At 40.4% G+C, this 24,703-nt stretch overlaps 2 protein-coding genes across 2 annotated transcripts; both read left to right on the top strand.

The window, feature by feature from the left end:
- The first annotated feature begins 10,543 nt into the window (after nt 1-10,543).
- On the top strand, nt 10,544-10,927 carry LOC116267773 (cysteine-rich repeat secretory protein 38-like). Its single transcript, XM_031649663.2, has one exon. The coding sequence runs from the start codon at nt 10,544-10,546 to the stop codon at nt 10,925-10,927; it is 384 nt and encodes a 127-aa protein (XP_031505523.1).
- A 31-nt stretch (nt 10,928-10,958) lies between these two features.
- Nucleotides 10,959-22,441, top strand: LOC116267634 (cysteine-rich receptor-like protein kinase 37). The gene is made up of 6 exons (XM_050075255.1): nt 10,959-11,123; nt 11,234-11,325; nt 11,463-11,572; nt 21,536-21,657; nt 21,887-22,057; nt 22,148-22,441. Exons 1-6 carry the CDS (start codon nt 10,959-10,961, stop codon nt 22,439-22,441), a joined length of 954 nt encoding a protein of 317 aa, XP_049931212.1.
- Nucleotides 22,442-24,703: the final 2,262 nt, after the last annotated feature.

Here is a 24,703-nt window from a genome sequence, read left to right as displayed (position 1 = left end):
GGTTCTTAGTGGGATGTGGAGATGGCTTTACATACACATAAGTTGTGATATGATGTACATTACAATATTTAAGTTCGTACTCCTCTGATGATGAGATCAATGTGTACTTTCTTATTCTCACGGACAAACCACTTTCTCGTTTGTATCATCTCAATGTAATCTCCCTATAGTTGTTAACACCATAGATAAATGATCTCAAGAGATTTCAAAGTGCATATTTATTTATATAGGACTCTGTTTATGAACTTTGATGACCATCTTTATGTGGAGAACAGATAAAATTGGGTCATTCGTCGCTAAGGCTGTACACGAGTTGAGCTGGCCGAGATCCACTCAACTTATATATTGCTGGGCTTGAGCTTAAGTTAAGCTGTACAAGGTCAGGTCGACCTTAACTTGATAGCTTGAGTGCTGGCTCAAGCTCGAGCTTGACTTGTTTAAGCTCATTTACCATCTCTCTGTTTGACTTGATCTCTTTTCTTGGTTTTAAGTTTGAAAATTACATAATAAAAAAAAAATACCTAGATGAAACGAGTTTACTCGAGTTTAATTGAGTTGAGTTCATGTAACTCAAGCTCGATCGTTTGTAATGGAGTCGAGCTTAACTGATCGAGTTCAAGTCAAACTCTAGTTGGCTCGACTCATTGCACAGCCCTACTCATGGCAGAGTTAACATACTACAATTTGGAATGGCCACTCTGAGGAGCTGTTAGTGCCACCAATCTTAACTGTTTTTCTAAAACGAATGACTGCCAAATACCACTTGTTGGATGAACATTAACTTGGAAACTATTTTCAACTGGTGCAGAAATAAAAAAGATTATTGGAAGAGAGGACGTCATATAAGGGAGACCATGTACCTTTATCTATCAAACTTCTTTCTATGAACAACTGAATTTTGAGAGCTTGCTCAAAAGTGAAAACCAGAAAATAATATGGAGAAGTTGTATAAAAGGGAATCTTTGTTCAACTGCTATGTAGAAGGGAGAAAGGCAGTGGCAGCTTTGACTAACAAGAGAGAGAGAGAGAGAGAGAGAGAAGATGGTGGAAGGAGTAGGGAAGGAATAAAAGGAGAGCGCTGCATTGCTTACCGTGCTTCGATCCCCCAAGGACAACTGACAAGAGGATGACGATGCGAATTTGCCCATTTTCAACACTGGACTGAAGGTCTCATCATAGTCTTGTCCAAACTGTTGTGTAAAACCTCTAGCTACCAACCTCGCTTTATACTTATCAATACTTCATTGTGGCTTGTGTTTGACCTTATAAATTCACTTGGAGCCAACTACATTCTTCCCTTGAGGCCTGGGAACAAATTTTCCAAGTCTGGCATTCATAGAGTGCTTTCATCTCTTCATTCATAGCTTCTACCCATTTACATGTTTTGGAGGCTTGATTGCAAGAAATATGTTCTTCATGTTTAATAGTTTGAGCCATGAACAACTGAAAGTCCAAAGAAATTTTTTTATAACTAACCCAACAATCAATGGGATGACGAATGCATTCTGATCTTCTTATAGACTCTCGATCTCTTCTATGATAGACAAAGCCAAAAAACTGTTGAGGAGTAGCTTGTTTCATATAAGAACATCATTCAGCACGAGTAGATCTACGTTATAATTATCACTGGATTGAACTATTTCTTACTGCTTATTTGCAAGAGGACAAGAGGATGTGGATGACTGACTTTCTCTCCATGACGGAGAGCAGGTCTTCCCCATCTTGACCAAAGGCAAAAAGCCCCCCCATGTTATGAAGCATTCTGAATTCAATCATGGGTTTTAGATTTCCTTCTGTAGCGAGATTGAATCAATGGGATCACATTTCTTATCAAACTCATACTCATCAAATACCACAGTTCTCTTGCTGTTAGGATCATAACATCTATATCTCTTATAACAATCGGCATATCTCACAAACTTGCACTTCATAGCTTTATCCTAAAACTTAAACACAACCAAACACACGAAGGTCATTATACACATGATATTGAGCATAGAGAACATAATAAGGAGACTTATTTTCCAAATACTCATGGGCATTTGATTTATGATGTGGACACAGTATGAAAAACAAATATGGTTAAGGGTATATCTGGTTGGAATCTGGCTCATTGACACTATAACAAGAGATATGATATATAATAGGAATTGAAAACCCACGAACTTGTGCAGAGAATTAATAACCAATTATGGAAGCAGAAGTCATCGAGAAGAGAACTTGAAAAAAGGGACCTTTAGAAGTTACAGGAAGTGAGAAACAAGAAGGAAATTAGAAGTGAACACAAGAATTGAACCAACAACTGATTTAAACTTCATTACACACTCTATTCATGACTCTCGACTTTTATTTCAACTGGTTGATTGGATATATATATATATATATATATATATATATATATATATATATATATATATATATATATATATATATATATATATATATATATATATATATATATATATATATATATATATATATATGTTGTTAAGTGCGTTGATGTAAAGCGACGTGCTAAGCTTGTGAAGCGATGCATAATGGTGACAAAAATATTGCAAAAAGTAAAAATATATATGTAAATGGAGCAAATAATGGATATCACCTTCAATGCAATCAAATTGAGATCAAATATAGAACCAAGTTCCAACTTCCAACCATGCATGTCACGTACAGATCATGCACAAATGTGTTCCATATATGTACTTTTAGTAAAAACAAGTTTGAGATGGTCAACTACAACGTTAAGTGCTTGTTTTTGGTTTTTTTGGTAATCCTGTCATTAGGTGAAAACCAATAGTTGTTACTCTGCATTCTTTGATGCACATACATTTTTTGTTAATGAATGGTAGGGAGCCTATCTCCCAATATTTTCCATTGGAGGTGTCTTTAACCCATTTTCTAAGAATTGCTCCCTATAAAGGCAAAAACCTCAACCATTTTTTAACAAGAATACCTATCTTTTATTTGTTTTCTGGAAATGGAACGAAGAATATTGAATACATAAACCTTAGCCGATGCAACTAAAATGGATTAACTGAAATCATTCTCTTGAAGAAGAGGAAAAGGCCGATACGTTAATTGCTCAAAACAAAGACCAAAATAATAATATCTTGTGGTATTTTGAGGGTAGAGGAGAGATAGCTGTTGAAGTCGAGAAAAGAGGCTGTATAGTTTAGTCGGAGAGGGTAGGTACATGGGAAGGAAGGCTATCGGATTTTCCGTGGAAGAGGAAACGACAGAGTGCCATGGGGCGACCTATCGTTGTTCTCTGCCTATGGAAGGGAATGCTTAGGGATGGCAGATCACCCTCCTGCCCTCGTCCTGGAAAAGAGAGAGGGTGTTAGGAGCCTGCGGTGCAGCGGCCGTCGCCTCTCCCTCTTCTTCGACCTCCTCTAATCATGGTGCTTGGAGGGAGGGGGGCATCCGATCCGAGTTCTTACCTAGCGAAGACGGCCATGAGGCTGCATTACCGGTTCGGCTCTGAACAGCCAGTTGGGAGATCGAAGAGCAGAGGGAGAACAGGCCAGTGGTGATCATGAGTAAAAGGGGGAAACAGTGAGGCGACATGAAGAAAAAACACTTCGAGCCTGTTAGCATGTGCATCATGATGGCCTTTGATGCGGATGCATCCAGTTCTTAACGCATCCGGTGGCTGCTGCTTCTTTTCCGGCCACCGCTGCAAATTCTGGCGTTGAAGACCAGATTACCCTCGGCTCCAGCAAAGTCCCGTTCAGGATCATTAAGGGCAAAGTGGTCAAATTCGTCTTGAAGGGAAACCTTAGCCGCCGGCGCACAAGAGGAAGCTCCTTGGCCGCCGGCTCTATTTCCGGTAAGTCCTCATTGTCTCCTTCTCTCCTCCGTCCGATTCCCACGTGTCCCCCATCCAGCCCCTTGCCATCTTCGTGCCAGCCACCTATCCCGCCCGAAATCCTGGTCCCAGCCGCCGCATTTCCAGGATCCGATGGCTTCCTACATTTTTGGAAGCTATCCCTTATCGCCAAGTTCTTTCCTTTTTGATATATTTTCCACCTTGTCAACCCTAGATCGCCTCATCCTCCTAACCCTTCATCAAGCTACGTGTCATAATCCTGTAGCACCCTCAGCCAGCTCACCAGCCACGGGTCCCACCTAGTCCCACATGTCGCCACGTGTCAGCCACGCGGCAGCCACCTAAGCACCACGCGGTTTTCCTTTTGCGGTCATAAGGAAACCACTTGGGCGCTACCTTAGCCTTTCAAAGTTTGTCGCCAGCCCTTTGACCCTCGTGTCCTTGCCAAAACCGATCCTTCTCGCCACCTCACATCTCCTCCACGTGTCACCATCCAAGAGTTAGAGAGATCTCGAGAGTATCCCCTTGTCTCCCTTCCAAATCGCCAAGGATCCTTGCCGACCTCCCCTCCTATCATTTAGGAAGGAATCAGATCTCCTTGCCTTATCGGCAGCTCTCCCTAGCGCCTCTCATTTCGTGGCCTTCCATCGTGCCACGTGGCACCATCCTAGGTGTCCTCCCACTAAGCAAGACCAGCTTAGACCCAACCCTAAGCCAGCCTCGCCACCCTGGCCCTTATCCGATTAGGAAACCCCTAGCCGCTCGGCCCTTGTCCGAATTAGACAACCCATTCCATGTGAACACCCCTTCCAACTTAGGTAACTCCCTTAGCCGCCGCTCCTCTCTCCTCTCTAGAGAAACCCTAGCAGCCACGCGCATAATACGTGGGCCCCACACACCCTAGCCTTGCTCATCCCAACCCTAGTCAACCGAACCCTTCTAGCTCAGTCAACCCGCCTCCTCCTTGGCCAACCTAGACCTATTCTGACACTAGACTTCACTCATCCGAGCTCACCCCTTAGTCTAGGTTGCCCTCATTTCCTACCCTAAGCTCCTTGACTTAGCCAACCCCATCCCTTAATCTTGCTCAACTAGACCTAACCTACCTATAGAGCCCTTCCCGACCAAGCCCAACTAAGCCTTAGTTAGGACTAGGTCTTGGCCGACTAGGCTAGCTCACCTGCTAGACCACTCGGGCCCTTCCTCCGCCTACCTCATCTCCATCGGCCCACTCCGACGTACGTGGCCGAGCCACACCAGGCTAAAAGCAGGTAGGCGTTGCCAATCAGTGGCTTCAGCCCCCCTCGGCAATCATCGGCCGCACCACAGGTCGCCACTCTTAGCGACAGGCGGTCGCCCATCTCGGCGCTAGGCAGCAGGCAGCTGCGTTAACCGCGCCCGACACTTCGGCATCAGGCGGCTGCGAAGATCGGCGTCCTCGGCCCTTCCCGCCTTGAGACTCTGGCATTCCTCGGCCCTCCTCGGTGGGTCCTGACTGCAGGCGGTAGTCTTGTTCCGGCCAGCTACGTGGAGGCATTCCTCAGTCGGCCTTCTGTACCGTAGCTGCGATACCCGGGGATAAGGTCTTCTCCCCGTGGTCCACTCTCGTGAGTGCCAAGCGAGCCTTAGCCGGTATACTCTCTATCCCCCTTGTAGCTCACGGGTGGTTGTTTTAGGTCCATGCTAGTTTGTTTTTGGTTCTTTGCTTTAGCTAGGCTTCAGCCTAGTCCCTTCTCATGGTACCTCGGAGGCGCAAGCGCCAAAGACACGACCACCCGGGACCTAACCTACCTATTTGGGAACGAGCGTGGTTTGGACGTTAGCTTGTGGTTTGTCGTGGTTTGTTGAGTGAGTTGTGAGCGTTGAATTGTATCGCATACGATTGTACTGGCCTCACACCCTCATAGTATTCTTGTAGTAGGTTTTCCTTAATTAGGTTTTTTGAGATACCCCTTCTTGTACTCCAGTCCTATTGGGTTTGCACCGGGGTCCTGTCCGGTCGAGTAGACCATTTGTGTTTAATTTGTTTAGGGTTTTTGGTTTTTAGACATCCCTCAAGAAGGTCTTGGGAAATTAACGCATGCATCACTCGGTGATGCATGTATATCTAATGACATTACTATTATGATGATAATGATGTGTAAATCAATATATCTAGATCGTATGAATGAGCGTGACGCTAGTTTGAATGGGGGAGATGTTAGTTCTATCTAATTAATTTGATGAATGGATGCTGATTGATGATTTACATTGTGATGACTAGAACATATAGAAGGTTGGATATAGGTGCTTAATTTTTTCCCTTGAAAGGGGACATATTGCCCTTTTCTTTTCTACATCTAATGAGACACTTTGCTAATCTAATCTCGTGATGTTCGCTTTGCTAACTGTGACATATCCAAGCTCGGTGGCTAGTCTATGCTCTTTGGACTTTTCAAGTTCATACAAATCCAGAAAAGTGCTCACCCTGACCAAGTTTGATGAAAAATAGCAGCGGAGAATCACGAAGAAGTCTTATGCTGACAGGGAAGGCCCTCATATACAAAGGGCGAAGGTAGGTTACTTTGAGTACTTTGCCTACTCAAAGGTCAAGCCAAAGCTTTGTGAGTATGCTTCTGCACACGAGTCAATTTAGATGCAGTTCCCTGCTTTTGTCCAAATCTCTCCATTTTTACAGGGATCAAAATGAATCAAACTCAAAATGCCTTTTTATGGCATATTACATGAACTTAACCCCATGTGAGTATATGTAATGACAGAAACCCTTTCTATACACTTTAGCAAAAGTGTGTCCTCCGAGCTTCCTTTTTTCTTGGGTCTCACCCTCAACTACGAAGTTCTTTATTAACTTGTACTAAAGACTCATTAATAACACAATATATCACTTTTTTCAAAACCTCATACATTAAACCATACTGTAATTAGAAAGAATAACTTCTCCCTAATGTGAATAATAGTTCGCATAACAAAAGACTAAATGGCCTTCTGTTTCATATATAAATTTTCGATAACTATTTTCATTATGCACATGCTACCAATATGTATTCATGAAAGTATACCGTATCTACCCTCAAAATATCATTACCTTTCACTTTAACTTCTAAGTCAGAAATTAGTTTATATATTGAACAGTTTTCTGCATGCATCTACTTCAAAGAATGAAACTACGAGATGCTCTAAAACTATCTATCTGAATTTTTGACACCCCATTCACAATCCATCATTCAAGGCCTAGTAACCAAAATTTTAGCTTTGGTCGTTAGTGGGGTGGCGGCCCTTTGCAACCAAAACATTGTTACAAGTTTCTGCAATCCTGTGAACTCTAAAGCAAAAACAAGATGTTTCACCCCAAATGTCAAGTTATGTGGACATTTTGATAGGATTTGGAGTTGTTTGTAGAGACATTTTGTAAGTGTCTCATGTTTGAGTAAATTCATAGGCATTTGCATCCCAAAATTTGTTTGGTTTTTGCAATGCTTTAGAAAAATAATAATAATATTTCTCCTTTTAGAAAAAGAACTCGCCTGAGCGTGCGATGATTGGTCATTCTCCGCTCCTTTACAATCAATAAAGCCGGGAGAGTCCACTCCATGTCAGGGCTTGTTGCATGGAAGCCTTTAGCTTACTGAAGATGAACAAATTTGCAGTGAAGGCAAACAGAAGCCTCCATCAAATTTTCAAGAGTGAGAGAGGTTTTCCTTGGAAATAGCGGTTTGCAAAGAGAATGGGGATTTAGGTTTGTGCGATGGAGATTGATCTTGCAGAAGGGTTTCTGATTCTTGGCGATTCTTTGACTAAGAACAATGTATATGTCATGGATCAACGCAGCTTCAGGATCAAATCTAAGGCCATTGAGCCAAGGAAATCATGGGCAAGGTGGAGGATGATTGGAACATCCCTCCGCTAGAGGTGATGGAGACTAAAGGTCACCCCAATGTCATCATTCAAGAAGGAGACCATTCAAAGATGGCAGCTCCATTCCAGTGGTATGCGGTAGCCACCTGCATTGGTGCTTCATTCGAAGGTAGTGATTATGTTTTTGCGTCCCAAGAACTACCATGAAAGGACCGTGTTTTGCCTAGATCCAGAGAGTTTGGCAAAGGGGATTTCCTGATTAAGGTGTCAAATGAAGGCGAACTTAATGTCATCTTAGGAAAAGAGCTTGGTTTGTTGCTGATAAACAAATGGTGGCACATGCCTCTTTGCATAAACCTTGATGGTTAAAACTGATGGGGAGATTTCCTCATGCATACACAAAAATAATATGCCATAAACAGGATCATGTTTTCCACTTTCTCATTCTTCTATTCATTTCATTTGATGTGTTTTTTTTCTTAACTTCTATCGTGTCATCGATGTACTTAAAAACCGAAGCTTGGCAGATTCTAAATATGCAGTGGAAGATGTTTTCTCATCTACGAGTTGTTTTTTAGTTTCGTGTGAAAGCATTGACACTTGGTGGCATGCTAATGCATGATTGATGGTTGTGAATATGCATTTTGTCTGTGGATATTATTTTAAAGATTTGAATCCAAGATAAAAAATATTTCTGTGGACTTTTGCTTCTTGTTAAGTAATCCACATATTTTAATCCATGATTTTTTTTGTGAGGGAGTCACTTTCAGATAGCCTATGATTTTAAATTCTGCACTAGCTTGGAGACTTTTTACGGTTTTATGGCAATGTTTCAGTTTACCAATAGGTGGAGACGGCAATAGAGAGAGAGAGAGAGAGAGAGAAAGAGAAATGTTTTATTTAAAAAAAAAAATGTTTGATGGCCCGCGGTAAATACACTATAAACGACGAGAGTACAAGATTCAAATATTTAAAATTGATTGGTCGAGGCAAGATAATCCTTGTGTAGGGGCCAACCAATCCAACTTTGGGGCATCAAAATGCCCATATCCTTCTTTCCTATCAATTTCTAATTCTGATCTTCCTTCTCAATCTGAAATTATGGTGCTGAAGGACCTAAGTTCACTTTAAAAATACTTAATTTTCAAAACATTAATTTTAATAGGAAGAGAATATTGGTAGATAGATATGAGACAAAATAAATCCACTTGGTTGAGGATAGGAAATAAAAAACTAAATATTTAAAATTGATCTTAATATTAAAAAAATGGTCATTACTTCAAATTCCACAAACCAGCCACAGCTCCTCACCGGACGTTTACTCTCCAATGGAGCTAAAGTTGTTGAAGATTGGCATCGCCCACAAGGTGCACGAAATTTTGTGCCTATGTCAATCACAAAAGTACTTCTCGATCACACAAGAAAAGACAAATTTTTGTTAAGACAAAAATGAAAATAAAAAAATAAAATGATTACAAAGGACACGTTTTACAAAAACATCCACGTAAGCTGCGGCCTGCGGACGCATAAAGGCACACACAACCTTTACTATCCATGGAGGCCATGTAATGAGCAGCAAGCCGCTTCCCCGTTTGGCGCTGCTCTTAACACCATGTCCCCCAAGTCAAGTTAAAATAATTGTGCAGGTGAGTCGCACCAACCATAGGGGACAACAGAATGGAACTAACTTGTTACATGGAGATCAGGGGCTTGAAAAATTATGGGCCAGTCAGAATGTGGTGGTCAATTTAATTCTTATAGATGCTATTTCTCTGAATTATAATCACTGGAAGACGTTACTTTCAAGTTAAACTGAGCGATCTTAAAATCACTAGACCCCAACACAGTCCTAAACTGCAGGGGAAATGAGGAGTTTTGACTTCTCATTCGAGCAGTATGGGTTCCTTTTTGAAATCCCACTACTCTTAGGCCGAGGAGGAACGAGATCGACCTCTAAGTTCGTTCTATCGATTGGAACGGTTGTGGCCCATTTTGAATCGCAAGTGCTGGAGTAAAGATCATGCAGCTCATACTCACGAGTGGACAGTTGACATAGACCCATTTTTGGTATGGTATGAAACCTCAAGACTTAGTCAAGGGTGCAGGCATGGACAATGTGTGGACAATTACTTCATTGGGATTTTATATTGACACTTTAAGGTAATTTTTCTTATTTACTTTTACAAATTTTAAATTTATTACTAGTGGGCCTTAATTGGAAATTTCTGACTCTGCTACGTAATTAGGTTTCATAATCATGATTTTAATGCACCTTATGTTGATTTTGCTTCAAGAAAAAAAAAAGTTGATAAAATTATTCTCTTTCAAAGAGACTTGATGGTTATTGTTCTTGAACAAAAAGTTTGTTGATCCAATTAACTCTCAACATTTATAATTACAAGAAAATTCAAGTTTTTAAATAGGTCAAGAGTGCGATGGATTGAGCAAGGGAGATGTTTTCTTTTTATCAAGGACCCGTTTGATGGCCCGAAAATATTCTATAAACGAGGATATAAGATTCAAATATTTAAATTGATTCCTTTTTATCAAACATGAACTTAAAAAAAAAAAAAGAAACTAAACGTTGTTGAGCAGGTTTCAGGAAATATGTTGCTGAAGTACTTTAGAAAAAGATGCCTGTTACTACAAACTCCATTATTGATTTTTCTAAGCTTGAGGGACGAAGTTTGCTAGAGTTTACACCGCCTTTCATCGTCCACGACGGAAAAATGGAATGGGTGTTCCCCGTTAAAGCAAGCCAAAGCTCCCCAGCGGTGTTTATGTTCGTGCCCTTTCCTGCCGGCGACGCATTGTTCAAGTTTCTCCCCGATCCCCCAACTAGAAACGGTTTACTCTGTAATGGGGCTAATGTTGTTGAAGATTGGTATCCCCCGCCTCCTCCTCCTCCTCCTCCTCTCCATCCATGTCGACCATGCAATGAGCAGCAATGAATTTCTCAGGCGCCGCTGCTCCGTCGCTGCCAATTACTCGGACGGAGACAAATTTGAAGTCAACATGGGCAACGTCTTCTCCACCTTGAAGAACGAAACCCCTTCCGTTGGTTTTCTCAATACCACCAAGGGCCAAGGACCGGAAGAAGTTTACGGCCTGGTTCAGTGCCGGGGTGACGTCAGCAAGGAGGAGTGCGTCACCTGCATCTCTAGGTCCACCATAGAAATCGTCCAATACTGCCCCAACACGAAGGATGCCGTCATATGGTTTGAAAAGTGCCAGTTGGGCTAACGGAACAGTGGAATTCCCGGAAGCCTTCTACATGGCGTTGGGAAGTTTGCTGAAGAATCTCACGTCTGCAGCGACAACGGTGCCTTCGAGGCTCATGTTTGCAATGGCCGCGACCTACTACAGAATTGGACAGACGCTCTACGGGCTGGTACAGTGCACCAGGGACACCAGCCTCGCAGATTGCAAGGACTGCCTGGTGACTTCCATCTCCCAAATCAACTCGAGTACTTGCGGCGGCGGTTCACAAGGCTGTGAACTTCTCAAGGGAAGTTGCCGTGTGAGGTTTGATACGAATAATTTTTATAGTACGGCAGACACAACAAGCCCATCTCCTCCGCCCAGTTCGGCACCTCCAAATTCAAGCTCTTCACCGATTGGTACAGACATCACCATGTCAGGTTATTCTCTCTCTCTCTCTCTCTCTCTCTCTCTCTCTCTCAAGTATATTTATACTTGCATAGTCGCAGAAAAGCGAGAGCAGAAAGCGTGTCTTTATCATATTGGTCATTTCTATCTTGATTGTGTTTCTCATTAGCTGCACAATTTGTGGCTTTTACCGGTGGAAAAGAGATTGCTTTCGGAGAAAGGAGTTGAAGGCCCGCCAACTGCCGGGGAACGAAGAAGAGGACGCCTTGCAACGAACAGGTTGGTAGAATAAGCAACAAACAAATTGAGAGAGAAAAGGGGGGTGGGGTGGGGTGGGGTAGGCAACCACTCTTGTTTTGATTGAAAGTTTTCAGGACTTCACCGTCAGCCCTTAGCCTTGGTTGCAATTACAACTCTTGTCCTGACACAGTTTACATGAATCACAACTCCTGTCCCACAACTTCACTCTCAGCCAACACCAATAGAGATGTACAAGCCAAGACAAATTGGTCTCAACTCAAGCTTAAGTTTAGTTAGGCTCAAGCCCAGATCTGAATTGAGCTTAGTGAAGCCGTTTATGAAAAAATAAAAAGGAAAAAAGAAAATTTACCTTCAACCTAAACGCTAATGACCAGGTTTACTACGAACCTAATCCTTACTATTGCAGTTATTTCTTTCTTGCATTAATATTACTAGACACCTTCTATATGCTGTAGATTTGCTTCATTACAAGTTAATTTAATCAAGCTTAAGCGAGCTGAGCTTGCCAAGCTTGAGCTCAACTCGTTTTTTTTAAACGAATTCATTTTGACTCAAACTCAACCCATTTATCAAACGAGTCTAGCCCAAATTAACTCGACTCACTGAATGTTAGAACCTCTGTACATTGCACCTCCAGCCCCTCTCCGCCTTATTGTTTGTGGGGAGAGTGAGTTGCGGGTGCATGCAAAATATATACAATAAAAGATGAGTTGGGGTATTATTTGAATTATTAGAAAACAAATATCATTTATAGTCTTTTAACTTTTTTTTGCTTGTGTCTTCTCCCAAAGCAACCCCTTTCATTTGTTTGAAGGGTGGCTTTTCTCCATTTGTCTTCACAAAATTGTGCATTGGCATGAAATATGTAACCAGCTCCTAGTATTAGGATGTAGGATGATAAATTTTATATTCTTTCATTGTTATCTATCCCTTACAAATATATAAACTGAACCATAACTCCACGATTTATTTGTTTACAGACACTGGTGAAACTTTTTTTTTCTCACATTCTCTCTCCCCGATCCTCATTCTTCCCCCACTCTTCCCTTTCCCAACTCCCACCTTCCTTCTCAACTTAAGTATTGGTGGCTGCCAGCACCATTCCTAGTGCCGGCGGCCACCTCTTTCCTTCCTCAACTCCCTTATTTCTTTTAACAATAGATGGGTGGAAAACTCTACCCATCTTCTTTTAAAAGAGGAAGAAAACAAGGAGAGTTGCGGAAAGGGAAGAGGCAATCGGGGAATGGCTCTGGTGGCCGTTGGTGGTGGTGGATCAACTTGGAGAGGGAAGGGGGAATTGGGAAAGGGACAGAAAGTGGAGGCTATGTAAAGTCATCACCGACTCTTGGGAAGAGTCGAGAAGAGGCTACGAGCCTCCTTTTTTTGTAGGTCAGTGGATGTAAATGATTATAAAGAAAATAAATTAAGAAAAAAAGAAAAAAATTAGAATGTGGTGGATTTTTCCACTACCCATTAATACTTCCTACAAATAGGGATGTTGGGCATAGTGTGTGTGCATTGAGTGGGTTGGGTTAAGTCTCAAATCTTTGAGGTAGAGTTTGTGTGCTCACTTTGTAAGATGGTGTGTGAGAGTTTCAAGTGTGAGCTCAAGCGCAAGAGCGTTGGGTGCTTGGATGTTAGCTCACTATGTGACCTTGTTGAGGTGAGTTTTTGTGCCTCACTTTTATATGTTTCATTTTAACAAACAATAGAAGTGTATTGTTTGAAGTGTAGTTGGTACGTGCTTTACGTTGTTGCTTGGTTAAGTTCATTTTGTGAACTTTGTTGGTGTTGTTATTAAGTTAGTATTAAGTATACTTTGTCAAGTTTATTATTGAGAATTATTTTGGACGTCGAGACTCTACCGGTTTTTCTCTGCATAAATTTGGAATTGGATCTAAGTTATATCAAGGGCCCACATTTGCTTTCTACAATTGGTATCAGAGCGAGGTTGAGTCTATGGGTTGGTTTAATAGTGAGATTAATTGGGCTAATTATTAAAAATTGTGGCGGCATTAGCAGTTGCATTAAATACTATTGAAAAACGTAACAATAATAATTATGGCTATTGAAAATCTTGCATGGATTCATATTTTTTAGGACATGAATTATTGGATATAGTATTGGGATCAGACACAAATATTCCTGTCGACGAGGAAGCTAAGAAGAAATAGATGATCAAAGCAGGGAAGCTCTATTTGCAATTAAGGTATTAATTGAGAATGATTTATTAGAGCACATACGTGATGCTAATACTCCTAAAGAAGCATGAGATGCTTTTACAACGCTATTTTCTCGAACTAAAGATGTCTGCCAACAACTGTTAGAAAATGAGTTAGGTACATTAACTCAAGAAAACATGTTGGTTGTAGAATATTTTATGAAGGTTAAAAGCATCTATAGGGAGATTTCTCAAATTGACCCCGAGTCTAAGAAAAGTGAGGCCCGTATGCGGAGAATTCTTGTTCGTAGGCTTCATCTAGAATTTAATAGTTTTATAATTGGTGTTCAAGGTTGGCCCGTTCAACCAACCTTTTTGGAGTTAGAAAATCTTTTGAACAATCAAGAAATATTAGAGAAGCAAATGGCTGAGCTTTCACTCAAAGTAAATAATGAGAAAGCTTTGTTTAGTAAGAGTCAGAGATCACCTTGGCCAACTAAGCCGGTCATTAGGTCTCCAAGTAGAAACATTGATGAAAAGAAAGAGAAAAATATACAAAAAAAAACAAGAAAAACTACACAACGGTGGAGACCAAAGAAGAAGTGTTTTAGATGTGAAAAATTTGGTCATTTTGCTCATGACTGTAGAGTCAAATAGATGAAGGAAATGCAGTCACGACAAGTAAGCTACATGGGAGAGCTAATAAGACTGTACAAAAAAGTTCATTTTTATACTCAATGGAGGTTAAAGAGGACATTAAACAAGAAAGATTTAAGTATGCTCACATAAAACCTATAAAAAAAGAAGAAGAGAAGATCAATTATCAAACTGATTGGATAATTGATTCTAGATACTCAAATCATATGACTGGTGATGAGAGCAAGTTTTAAGTATGAAAGAATATGACAGAAATCGAGTTGTTGTTACTACTAACAACACAAAGCTTCCAATGGTACATATTGGAAAAGCAGAGTTGTAGTCAACCTTGGTAAAGTCCAGATTTTACGAAACGTTTATCATGTTCCAGGAATGACAAAGAACTTATTGTTTGTGCCACAACTTGTAGTTTTATGTCACTATATATTATTCGGCCCAAATGATGTGAAAGTTTATAAAAATATAGATGTTCAATGAACCCTAATATTTGAAGGAAAAAAAGTTGAGTCAATATATGTCTTGTCAGCAGAAACAATATATATTGACAAAACAAAGAAGCATGACATTTGAGATATTTGTCATGAAAGACTCGCTCATGTTGGATACAACATACTCCAAGAGATGTCTAATAAAGGGTAGTTGATTGGCCTGCCAAAGCTTGAGGTATGAATAGACAAAGTATGCTCAGAATGTTAATATAGAAAAGTGCACAGGAGGTCATTCAAAGAATCGAAGTATAGAACTAAAACATCATTCGAGCTAGTGCATTCAGATGTACTCGAAAAAGTACCAGACTCATCAGTTGAAGGAAAGTGGTATTTTATTATATTTATTGATGATTTTTCAAGATATATGTGGGTCTATTTCATGAAAGAAAAGTCAGAAGCACTTGAAAAGTTTAAAGAGTTTCACCAGATTGTGAGAAAAGAACTTGAGTATATAATTTGGTGTTTACGTACTGATAATGGTGGAGAATATACATTTGACATGTTTATAAGATACATGAAGCAACATGGTATTCGAAGGCAATTCACATGTGCCTATATGCCACAGTAAAATGGAGTGACAGAATGGAAAAATCGCCACATAATAAAAACATGTCGAAGCATGATGCATGCAAAGAAAATGCCACCAATATTTTGGGTCGAGTGTGTCAGCACCATTGTACACGTAATTAATCGACTACCTTTGCCAAGATTTAATTTTAAGTCTCCATATGAATTGCTTCATAAAAAGAAATCGTCTGTGAGTTATTTTAGAGTATTTGGTTGTATATGCTATGTCTTTCTATCTGAACAACACAAGACTTAGTTCGACAAGAAGGCACAAATATATGTCTTTGTTGGATATAATCCATATCGAAAGGAATGGAGATGTGTTAATCCTAGCATAGGACAAGTTCATGTTTCTCGCGATGTCATCTTTGATGAAGCATCATCCTGGTGGTCTGAAGATAAGAAGGCGCTTTCAGAATCTCCAGTTTTTTAGAGACATGATTAAAAGAAAATACAATTTGAGATGAATTAAGGAGAACCTGAGCCAAGATACATAGAAGCAAGACAATTAGAAAAAAAGTTTAAACGCCTAAACATAACCCAAGACGAGCAGAACAAACAGATCCATGGAGAACGGGAGTTAGTCTTGTTTAAGAGCGAAGCATAAAAGAAGAAGGTCATCACAACTTGAAGAGCCACAAGGAGTCTCTATAACATTAAGAAGATCAACAAGAGTATCAAAACCAAATCTTAAGTATGCAAATACAGATGGTTGAAGAAGCAAAAGATGTTGAAAAATGACAAGCTGCAATGAAAGATGAAATGAAGGCATTAAAGCATAACAAGACCTGAGAACTCATACCAAAGCCTGTAGGAATAAAGCCCATTACTTGTAAGTGGGTTTACAAAATAAAAAGAAAGGCAGCAGTCGATGGATATAAGGCTCGATTAGTCACGAGAGGATTTTCACAGAAGTATAATATTGACCTTGAAGAAACTTTTGCTCCTGTTGCGAAGATCACATCTATACACATTCTGATAGTCATTGCTGCAAGGAAATCTTGGAAGTTATGGCAAACGGATGTGGAAAATACTTTCTTATATGGAGATCTCGATCATGAAATCTATATAGAGCAGCCTGAAGGATTCAAATCTCCAAACAAGGTAGACTATGTTTGCAAGCTAAGAAAAGCATTTTATGGACTGAAGCAAATACCCAGAGCATGATACGAAAAAGTAGCTGACTTTTTGGTGTTTAGTGGATTTCAAGTCGCCTCAGCAGACTCGAATCTATTCGTCAAGACGAGAGGTATGAAGATTACTATTTTGTTAGTTTATGTTGATGATTTAATTATTACTGGAGATGACAAGAAAGAAATTAATCTCATTCGTGAACATCTCACGGTGAGATTCAAAATGAAAGAGCTGGGGAAGTTACAACACTTCCTTGGATTGGAAATTGGTTATGAATCTAAAAGATTATTTTTAAGTCAAAAGAAGTATGCTCACGACTTGTTACGTAAGTATATATGCTCGATTGCAAACCTATCTCAACACCAATTGAGATGAATGCAAAGCTTAGAATTGATGAATGAGGCAAACTAGATGATGTCACTCTGTATCGGCAACTGGTTGGAAGCTTAATTTACTTAACATTGTCAAGACCAGATATTGCTTATGCAGTTGGTATTGTGAGCAGATTCATGCAAACTTCAAGGAAGCCATATTTAGAAGCAGTAAAAAGAATATTAAGGTATGTCAAAGGAACTCTTGACTTTGATATACTTTACGAAAAAAGACCAATTGTCAAGTTGTTGGTCATTGTGATGCGAATTATGCTAGGGACTTATCAACTCGAAAATCAACCACTGGATATACGATTAGTTTTTTAAGTGGTGCAATTTCATGGTGCAGCAAGTGACAACCGACAGTTTCACTTTCTACAACAGAAACAGAATATAGAGCAGCATGTCAAGCAGCACAAGAATATGTATGGTTGATGCGATTGCTAAAAGACATTAAACAAGATGTGGATTATGCAGTAAGACTACTGTGATAATCAAAGTGCAATTAGACTTGCAAAGAATCTTGTCTTCCATGTTCGAACGAAACACATAGAGGTTGAACATCATTTTATCAGAGAGAATGTACTCAAAGAAGAGATTCAGTTGCAACCAATCACTTCAAAAGATCAAGTTGCTGACATTTTTACTAAAGGCTTGTCATTACAAATATTCACCAAGCTTAGAAGAATGTTAAGAGTTATGAGTAGAGAGTCGGTAATAAGGAGGAGATTGTAAAGTCATCACCGACTCTTGGGAAGAGTCAAGAACACTCAAGAGGCTACGAGCCTCCTCTTTTTTGTAGGTCGATGGATGTAATGATTAAAAAGAAAATAAATTAAGAAAAAAAATTAGAATGTCATGAATTCTTCCACCACCGACTAATACTCCCTATAAATAGGGACGTTGGGCATAGTGTGTGTGCATTGAGTAAGTTGGGTTGAGTCTCAAATCTTTGAGCTAGAGTTTGTGTGCTCACTTTGTGTGCTCGTGTGTGAGAGTTTCAAGTGTGAGCTCAAGTGCAAGAGCATTGGATGCTTGGATGTTAGCTCACTACATGAGCTTGTTGAGCTGAGTTCTTATACGGCACTTTTATATGTTTCATTTAGACAAATGATAGAAGTGTATTGTTTGAAGTGTAGTTGGTGCATATTTTAAGTTGTTGCTTGGTTAAGTTTATTTTGTGAATTTTTCTAGTGTTGTTATTAAGTTCCTTTTAAGCAGTGGCGGAGCCAGAAATTTTTTGCTGTGGGGCACTAGTACATAATATGTGAATTTTTTTTCAAGTTAAAATATATATTATTTTAAAAATAAAACAAATGATCATAGTTATGTGTGTGAACCCTTAGCAAAAGAAATATGGGAAAAGTTGGAATGAAGATGGCTGCACACAATTGGAAGGCCTTCCAAACAGCGAGTGTTATCAACAACTTTTATTAAAGTTGTCATAACCGAGGAAAGAATCCAAATGCTTTATTTCAAGAGAAGTCTAAAGAAAGTTTAGAGAAGTTTGATTTGCTTGATATGAGCAAGCCTATGTACATCTACATACTCGTTGAGATATAATGATAATAAAAATAGTAAGAAACTTGCATAGCAACCAAAAATCACGCCCAAGCAAAAGCCGAGAGGAATTGTAAGTTAAATAAACAGAAAAAATGATTACACACTCTTCAATTCTCTTTTCTGAAATCTATTCTCTACTTGTGATTATTGCTCTTAGGTATTCTGTGTAACTAAATGGCACTGGATGAAACTCATGTCTGATGTCTGCGATTATCCGACTAGTGCACTTCCAACCCTTGTATTGTGAACCAGAACAAATTAGCAACTAAATTGTGGGGATTTGTTATGAATTGTAACAGCCAAAGAAGATTACTGAGCTCCCATTATGAAAGAACCTTTCCCATTTTCATCTGTATCACACCCAACAGCTTCCTTTCAAGCAATTGACTTGTACAGCCACAACACTTTTTATGAGTGCTGATCACGACAGAGCTACACCTGACAGAGTGACAGTAAAGAGTCAGGATAGGGCACACTTCCAGCTTCCCCCTTTGGATGATTTGATGAAGGTTTGGGCGCCGGGCAGGGAAAAAATGTTTTGAGAGTTGACGTTTAAGGCTTTAGCCTTTAAGCCGCTGAGTTTTAGAGGGAAATTAAAAACTCTGCTTTCAATATCGAATTGTGGGGCTCGACCCAAGTCTGGCATGGGCATTGGACTTGAGACAGTCTTGGGTGGAGCTCTTTTCAATGGGAGCTTTAATGGGCTGGCGTGGGCCACCACTACTGCTTCTTTTAAGTATATTTTGGCAAGTTCATTATTGAAAATTATTTTGGACATGGAGACTCTGTCAGTTTTTCTTTGCATAAATTTAAGATTTGATCTAAGTTATATCTAGGTCCAACATTTGCTTTCTACAGGGTAAGAGGAACTATAGGGGAGCTAAAAGCGAGAAAAAAGTTTTACTTATAAATGTCTTTCAAACCCATCCATTATGGATTACTATTATCCCAACCAGTGTACCTGTCACGGGCCTGGCTTGGCCGTGCCATACACAGTTGGTCTGTAACATGCAACAGTACCTTAAAATTGTCTTAAAATTGAACTATTTCTGTTGTCTTAAAATTGTCTGTAGATCTTTTCTTTGCATTGCATAGATGCTTCTCTTCGATTTTATCCTTTCCAAGTTGCATGTTCCTGTTAGCTTTAGAGCAATGAATCTGGCGTACCATAAAGGATGGTCGACGAAGCTTCAAGATGGGCCACCTACATAAACTCCTCCCTCAATTTTCTATGACAACACTTTAGGAAGATCCAATACTTGCTGGTCGCAACCACCTGGCCTTGAATCACCGTTGGGTCCCATGACAATCATTTGTGCTCATTGCATAGTGCTGGACCCATTAATGCGCTTATGGACCACCAACATCATATGAAAAAGGAATGGGCAGGCTGACGCTTTCTCAGTAACAACGTGAGCGGCCAGGCCCCTATATTCTTCGAGAGCATCATTAAACTACAGTTTCATACTGGAAGCTTTCCTCAACCATCGAGTCCTGCATCATCGCAGGGAAGCTAGTATCAAACTCACTCAGACTGTGCTAGCTTATCATCACGTAATACGTTCCCCCTGATGTTCCTCTATGTCCACGTTCTGACCATGGATCTTCCGTTTCCCAAGCTCCTAGCACCTCTGGATGAGATGGCCATTAAGTAGAGGACTACTAGTTGTTTCCTTTATTGGTCTGCTTATCTGGGAACAACAAGCCTGGAGGAACCTCGCGTAGTAAGGGGTCATCCTTATAGGTTGTTCCCCTCTCTTACCTGGGTCGAGTGGAGTTTGCAAATTCCACTTCCTAGAAAACCACATCACTAACTGTGGCTTTGGTGATTCCCTGACTCTTTCACTTTCTTCTTTGGACACACTTATCTCCAATCCTGGAACCAGAAGATTTGCCTATCTTAAGCTACTTGCATTTTAAGTAGCATGCCTATTATTTGTAGCTGCGGCTTCGTGGCCTGTGTCTTCAGCTACTCCATTGATTTCCCACCAGAAACCATCTCAGATAGGATACCGTCCGGCCTGCGGAAGAGGAATGTGGTTGATCTGAAACCCCAAGTCATGGGACCCCTGCCAGTGTGATATGGGCTCATCATCGTCCATGTTTTCTTCAACCTTCAACATCAACTGTCAGCCGCCCAACCTGAGAAGCTCTAAGCTATAAGAAAGGGAGTCTATTGACAAGATTGCCAAGTCGCTTTAACGTGGTCCGTTGCACCGGAATGAATATAGCAGTTCGAGTCTCCAATGGTGATGTGGGATGTGGTATGAGCAAGATGGTAGCCTTGTGGAGTATCATACTACTTTAAGTTCTAAACAGCAAAGGATGAAAACTAGGAGATTGATTTGCCCAATGCTTGTAAGGCAAATAAAAAGCCAAAAACAGTTTTTTTTTAAATGTGGTTCATCACATAGATGTATTATGCTCAATACTTGCTCAATTTTTCAAGAGGAATAAGGTCTTCGTTTCATTGGAATCTGGTCTTTACAATGTGGTTACTGTTTATGAGAAAGCAAAGTCCATCCTTATCATCCTTCCTATTTTGATTTGCACAATTTTCATCAATTTTGGAAGGTTGGATTAAATTCGTTAACACGTCTTCAGTGGCCATGTTGAAACCACATGTGGTCCTCATCTTGGATTGATGTAACCATTGATTGGTTCATACTACTACTCAAAAGAAAATGAAATTGAAATAAAATCAAATATTATACCTAAGTAAAAGGTAACTTGCTCAAGATTCTCCTGTGAGGATGAACGCGACAGCAAGATTCTCATATAAAGGAGAAATGTATACTTCCACAACAATATTGGGGGAGTGTTTTCCAAAACCACTTGCTCTACCTAGTCAAAACTTTGAATTCGAGAAAAATTCAAATTTATATATGAGAAAAAAAAATCGAATCCTTTTTCCCATCCTAGTCTGATCCAAATCCAATTTCTGACAACTTGCTTCCATAGAAATGCAATATATATACGAACGACTGACATGAGAACCGGCCTTTTACCAATTTACGTTGTTTTCTTGAGTTTGTTTCAGCTTTTGCGAGAGCAGATCCGATGGATGGACCAACATTTGACCTGGATACTATCAGATCTGCCACCAACGATTTTGCACCGGAAAATAAGCTCAGGGAAGGAGGATTTGGTGCAGTGTACAGGGTATTCAGTATTTTATTTTACCTCTGTTTAAAAAATACCACTTATGCAAGATATATATATATACATACATACATACATATATATATATATATATATATATATATATATATATATATACATATATATATATATATATATATATATATATATATGTTGAGAGCGTGGGAGAGAGCTGCCATCAAAACTGAATTACTGGATTTGTTTTCTTCATTAACATGCACTTTGTCAGGGCGAACTGTCGGATGGTCAAGAAATAGCTGTGAAGAGACTATCCCGCAATACAGGAAACGGTCCAAAGCAATTTGACAATGAGATGCAGACACTTGCTAACAGGGGCGGATGCAAGATTTTTCTCAGGGACGGGCCAAACCATCTGCTGGTCGGGCCAAGAGGAGCGACGGTAAGGCCAAGAGGAGCGACGGGTCGGGCCAAAACTGATTTTTTACATATAAAAAAAAAATTAGGCTCACCCGGGCCATGACCCGGGCAGCCCCCCCTCCCTCCGGCCCTGCTCGTAGGGGAGAATAACAACCTTGGGGACCTCGACACTGAGGCACTGACGTTGTTGGCGTTAGCGTTGGAGTGGTTGTTCATGAGATCAAGACCATCGGGCATGGAGATGGAGAGGTGTGTGCTCGAGTCTGAGATGGTGTTGGCAATGGAGGCGGTGGCGGAGGTGGCGGTGGCGGCGGTGGATTTGGACAGGCCGGGCGGTGTCTGCCTTTCCACAGGCTTTCTTGAACGGTTCTTATCTCCGTGCATGTGCTTCTCACAGTACTTGTGATCTGGAACCACTTCCTTTGAGCACCTCCATTTCTTCCCATCCGTCCTCCTGCACCGCCCTGGCTCTGGCTCCATGCTGCTTCGGAAATCAAAGCACAAGCCGCCGCCTGACACTGCTGAAGATGGACAAAAATAAAAATATATATAAGCAGAAGTTTCCTTGAGATTGACGGTAAATCGGTCTACCATTTGAATCTCATCTCCTAATGCAGAAAATTACAGTTACAGAATAGATCACAAGATCAAATGAATGCTGGGACCTGAACCTGATTCATACAGACCCATTTTCTAATCCACTAGGAAGCTTTTTAAAGAAGTTTCTAATTTTACCAAATCCTCATCCCAATAAATGACATTGTTTAGAAAAACTTCTCTATATTACTCTAAACTCTAACGATCTCACGGTTCATTATCATGAAATGGGTGCCAAACATTGTTATTAAGAAAGAAGAAATAGAACCATACCGGAAAAGATTTAGGGTTTCTTCACCAATTAAGCAAAGAGAATGCCAAACATTGTCCGGAAGAAGAAGCAGAAGCATATTGGAAAAAGATTTGGGTTTTCTTCACCAATGAAGCAGAGAGAGAGAGAGAGTTACAAGTAGAGGGAGAGGGAGAGAGAGAGTTACAAGTAGAGGGAGAGAAGGAACTCATAGGCTAGCTGACGACGCTCTTCTCTGAGAACAGTGAGCAGCGTCCACCGTCGCCCTTCACATAGCAAATGGGCCACAGTAGACCATGGGCAAAGCGGCGAAAGGGCGACGGTGGCGAGTGGCCCAGCGGTGGAGCAGAGACGGTGGCGCCGTCGTGGTGGCGGACTGGCTGGTAGCCGGTGGCACGCGGTCGCCGTCTCTCCTTGTCTCTACCTCCCTCGAATCCTTGATGCCTCCCTCCGCCTTCGATGGAAAGAAACGAAAACGAAAAGGGGAGGGCACTGCGAGCAGGAGAGGAGACGCCCGACCTAACGGGCCGTCGGGCCGGGCTATAAAAGTCAAAACTGAGCCCGACCCATTAAGATCTCGGGCCGGGCCAGGCTCACTCAAGTTGAGCCTGATAACATGATTTTTTGACCCGGACCCGGCCCAGCGGCGGCCCGGCCCGACACCCAGGCTTAGATGAAACAACGCCCTATTTCTAACGGGTTTGGGTCTGGACCAAGATCCAAACCCGTCTGGTGATTTTTAACATCCTCCCTCAAGTTGTGCATGTTCCTATCGTTATGCACAACTTGCTCTTGAGAAACCAAAATTGATGACTAGTCGAACCCTTTGTACGCAAATCAGCAACTTGAATATCAGTCTGAATGTAACATGGCTCAATCTCCTTATCATCAAGCTTTTGATAAATGAAGTGTTGATCAATCTCAATATGTTTCGTCTTTCTATAAAGAATGAGATTAAAAGTTATGTTGACACTTTGATTGTCACACAATAAGGAAGATTGAATAATAGGCTCTCCTAATTCACACAATAAATTTCTCACCCATGTAGCTTCGGCAGTTCCTACTGCCATAGACTTATATTCAGCTTCTGTACGAGATCCAGTTATGGCCTTTTGTTTCCGACTACTCAAAGTAACGAGATTTCTTCCAATAAAAATACAATAGCCTGAAACTGATCTCCTCTCATTTGCCTGCCAGTCTGCATTTATGTAAGTAATTAGTTCATGCCTTTTACAAGAAGAATCACTCTTGCAATAGATAAGGTCATCTCTAATTGTGACTTTCAGATACCTTAAGATTCATTTAACAACATCCATATGGTTATTTCTAGGAGCATGCATAAATTGTGACAATTGATTCACATAATATATAATATCTCATCTAGTGAAGGTAAGATATTGTAACATGCCAACAGTGTTGTGATACCTTGTAGGATCATGACATAGATTCTCTTCCTCTAAGGCCAACTTTGGATTTAATATACTAGGAGTACTAACAGGTTTGGAATCTGTCACGTTTGTCTTGTTCAAAAGATCCAGAATGTTTTGTTGTGTCAATGTCATGGTATCTTGTTATCTATCAACCTCCACACCAAGAAAATCTTAATTCTCCTAAATATTTCATTTTAAAACTCTTCATCAAATTTACTTCATAAATATGGCTGTCACAATTTCCAATGATAACAATATCATCAACATATATGATAAGCAAGTAGAGATGTTCTTGCTTTGATAAATAAAGAGAGATGGTCAAGAGTACTTCTATGAAAAATGCCATTGTTGAATTTGTTGAAAAAAACTGTCAAACCAAGATCAAGAAGTT

The sequence above is a fragment of the Nymphaea colorata genome, chromosome 14 (assembly GCF_008831285.2).
Source record: "Nymphaea colorata isolate Beijing-Zhang1983 chromosome 14, ASM883128v2, whole genome shotgun sequence".
NCBI lineage: Eukaryota > Viridiplantae > Streptophyta > Magnoliopsida > Nymphaeales > Nymphaeaceae > Nymphaea > Nymphaea colorata.
Note: the sequence above shows the minus strand (reverse complement) of the source record. Positions and strands in the feature narration are given on the sequence as shown.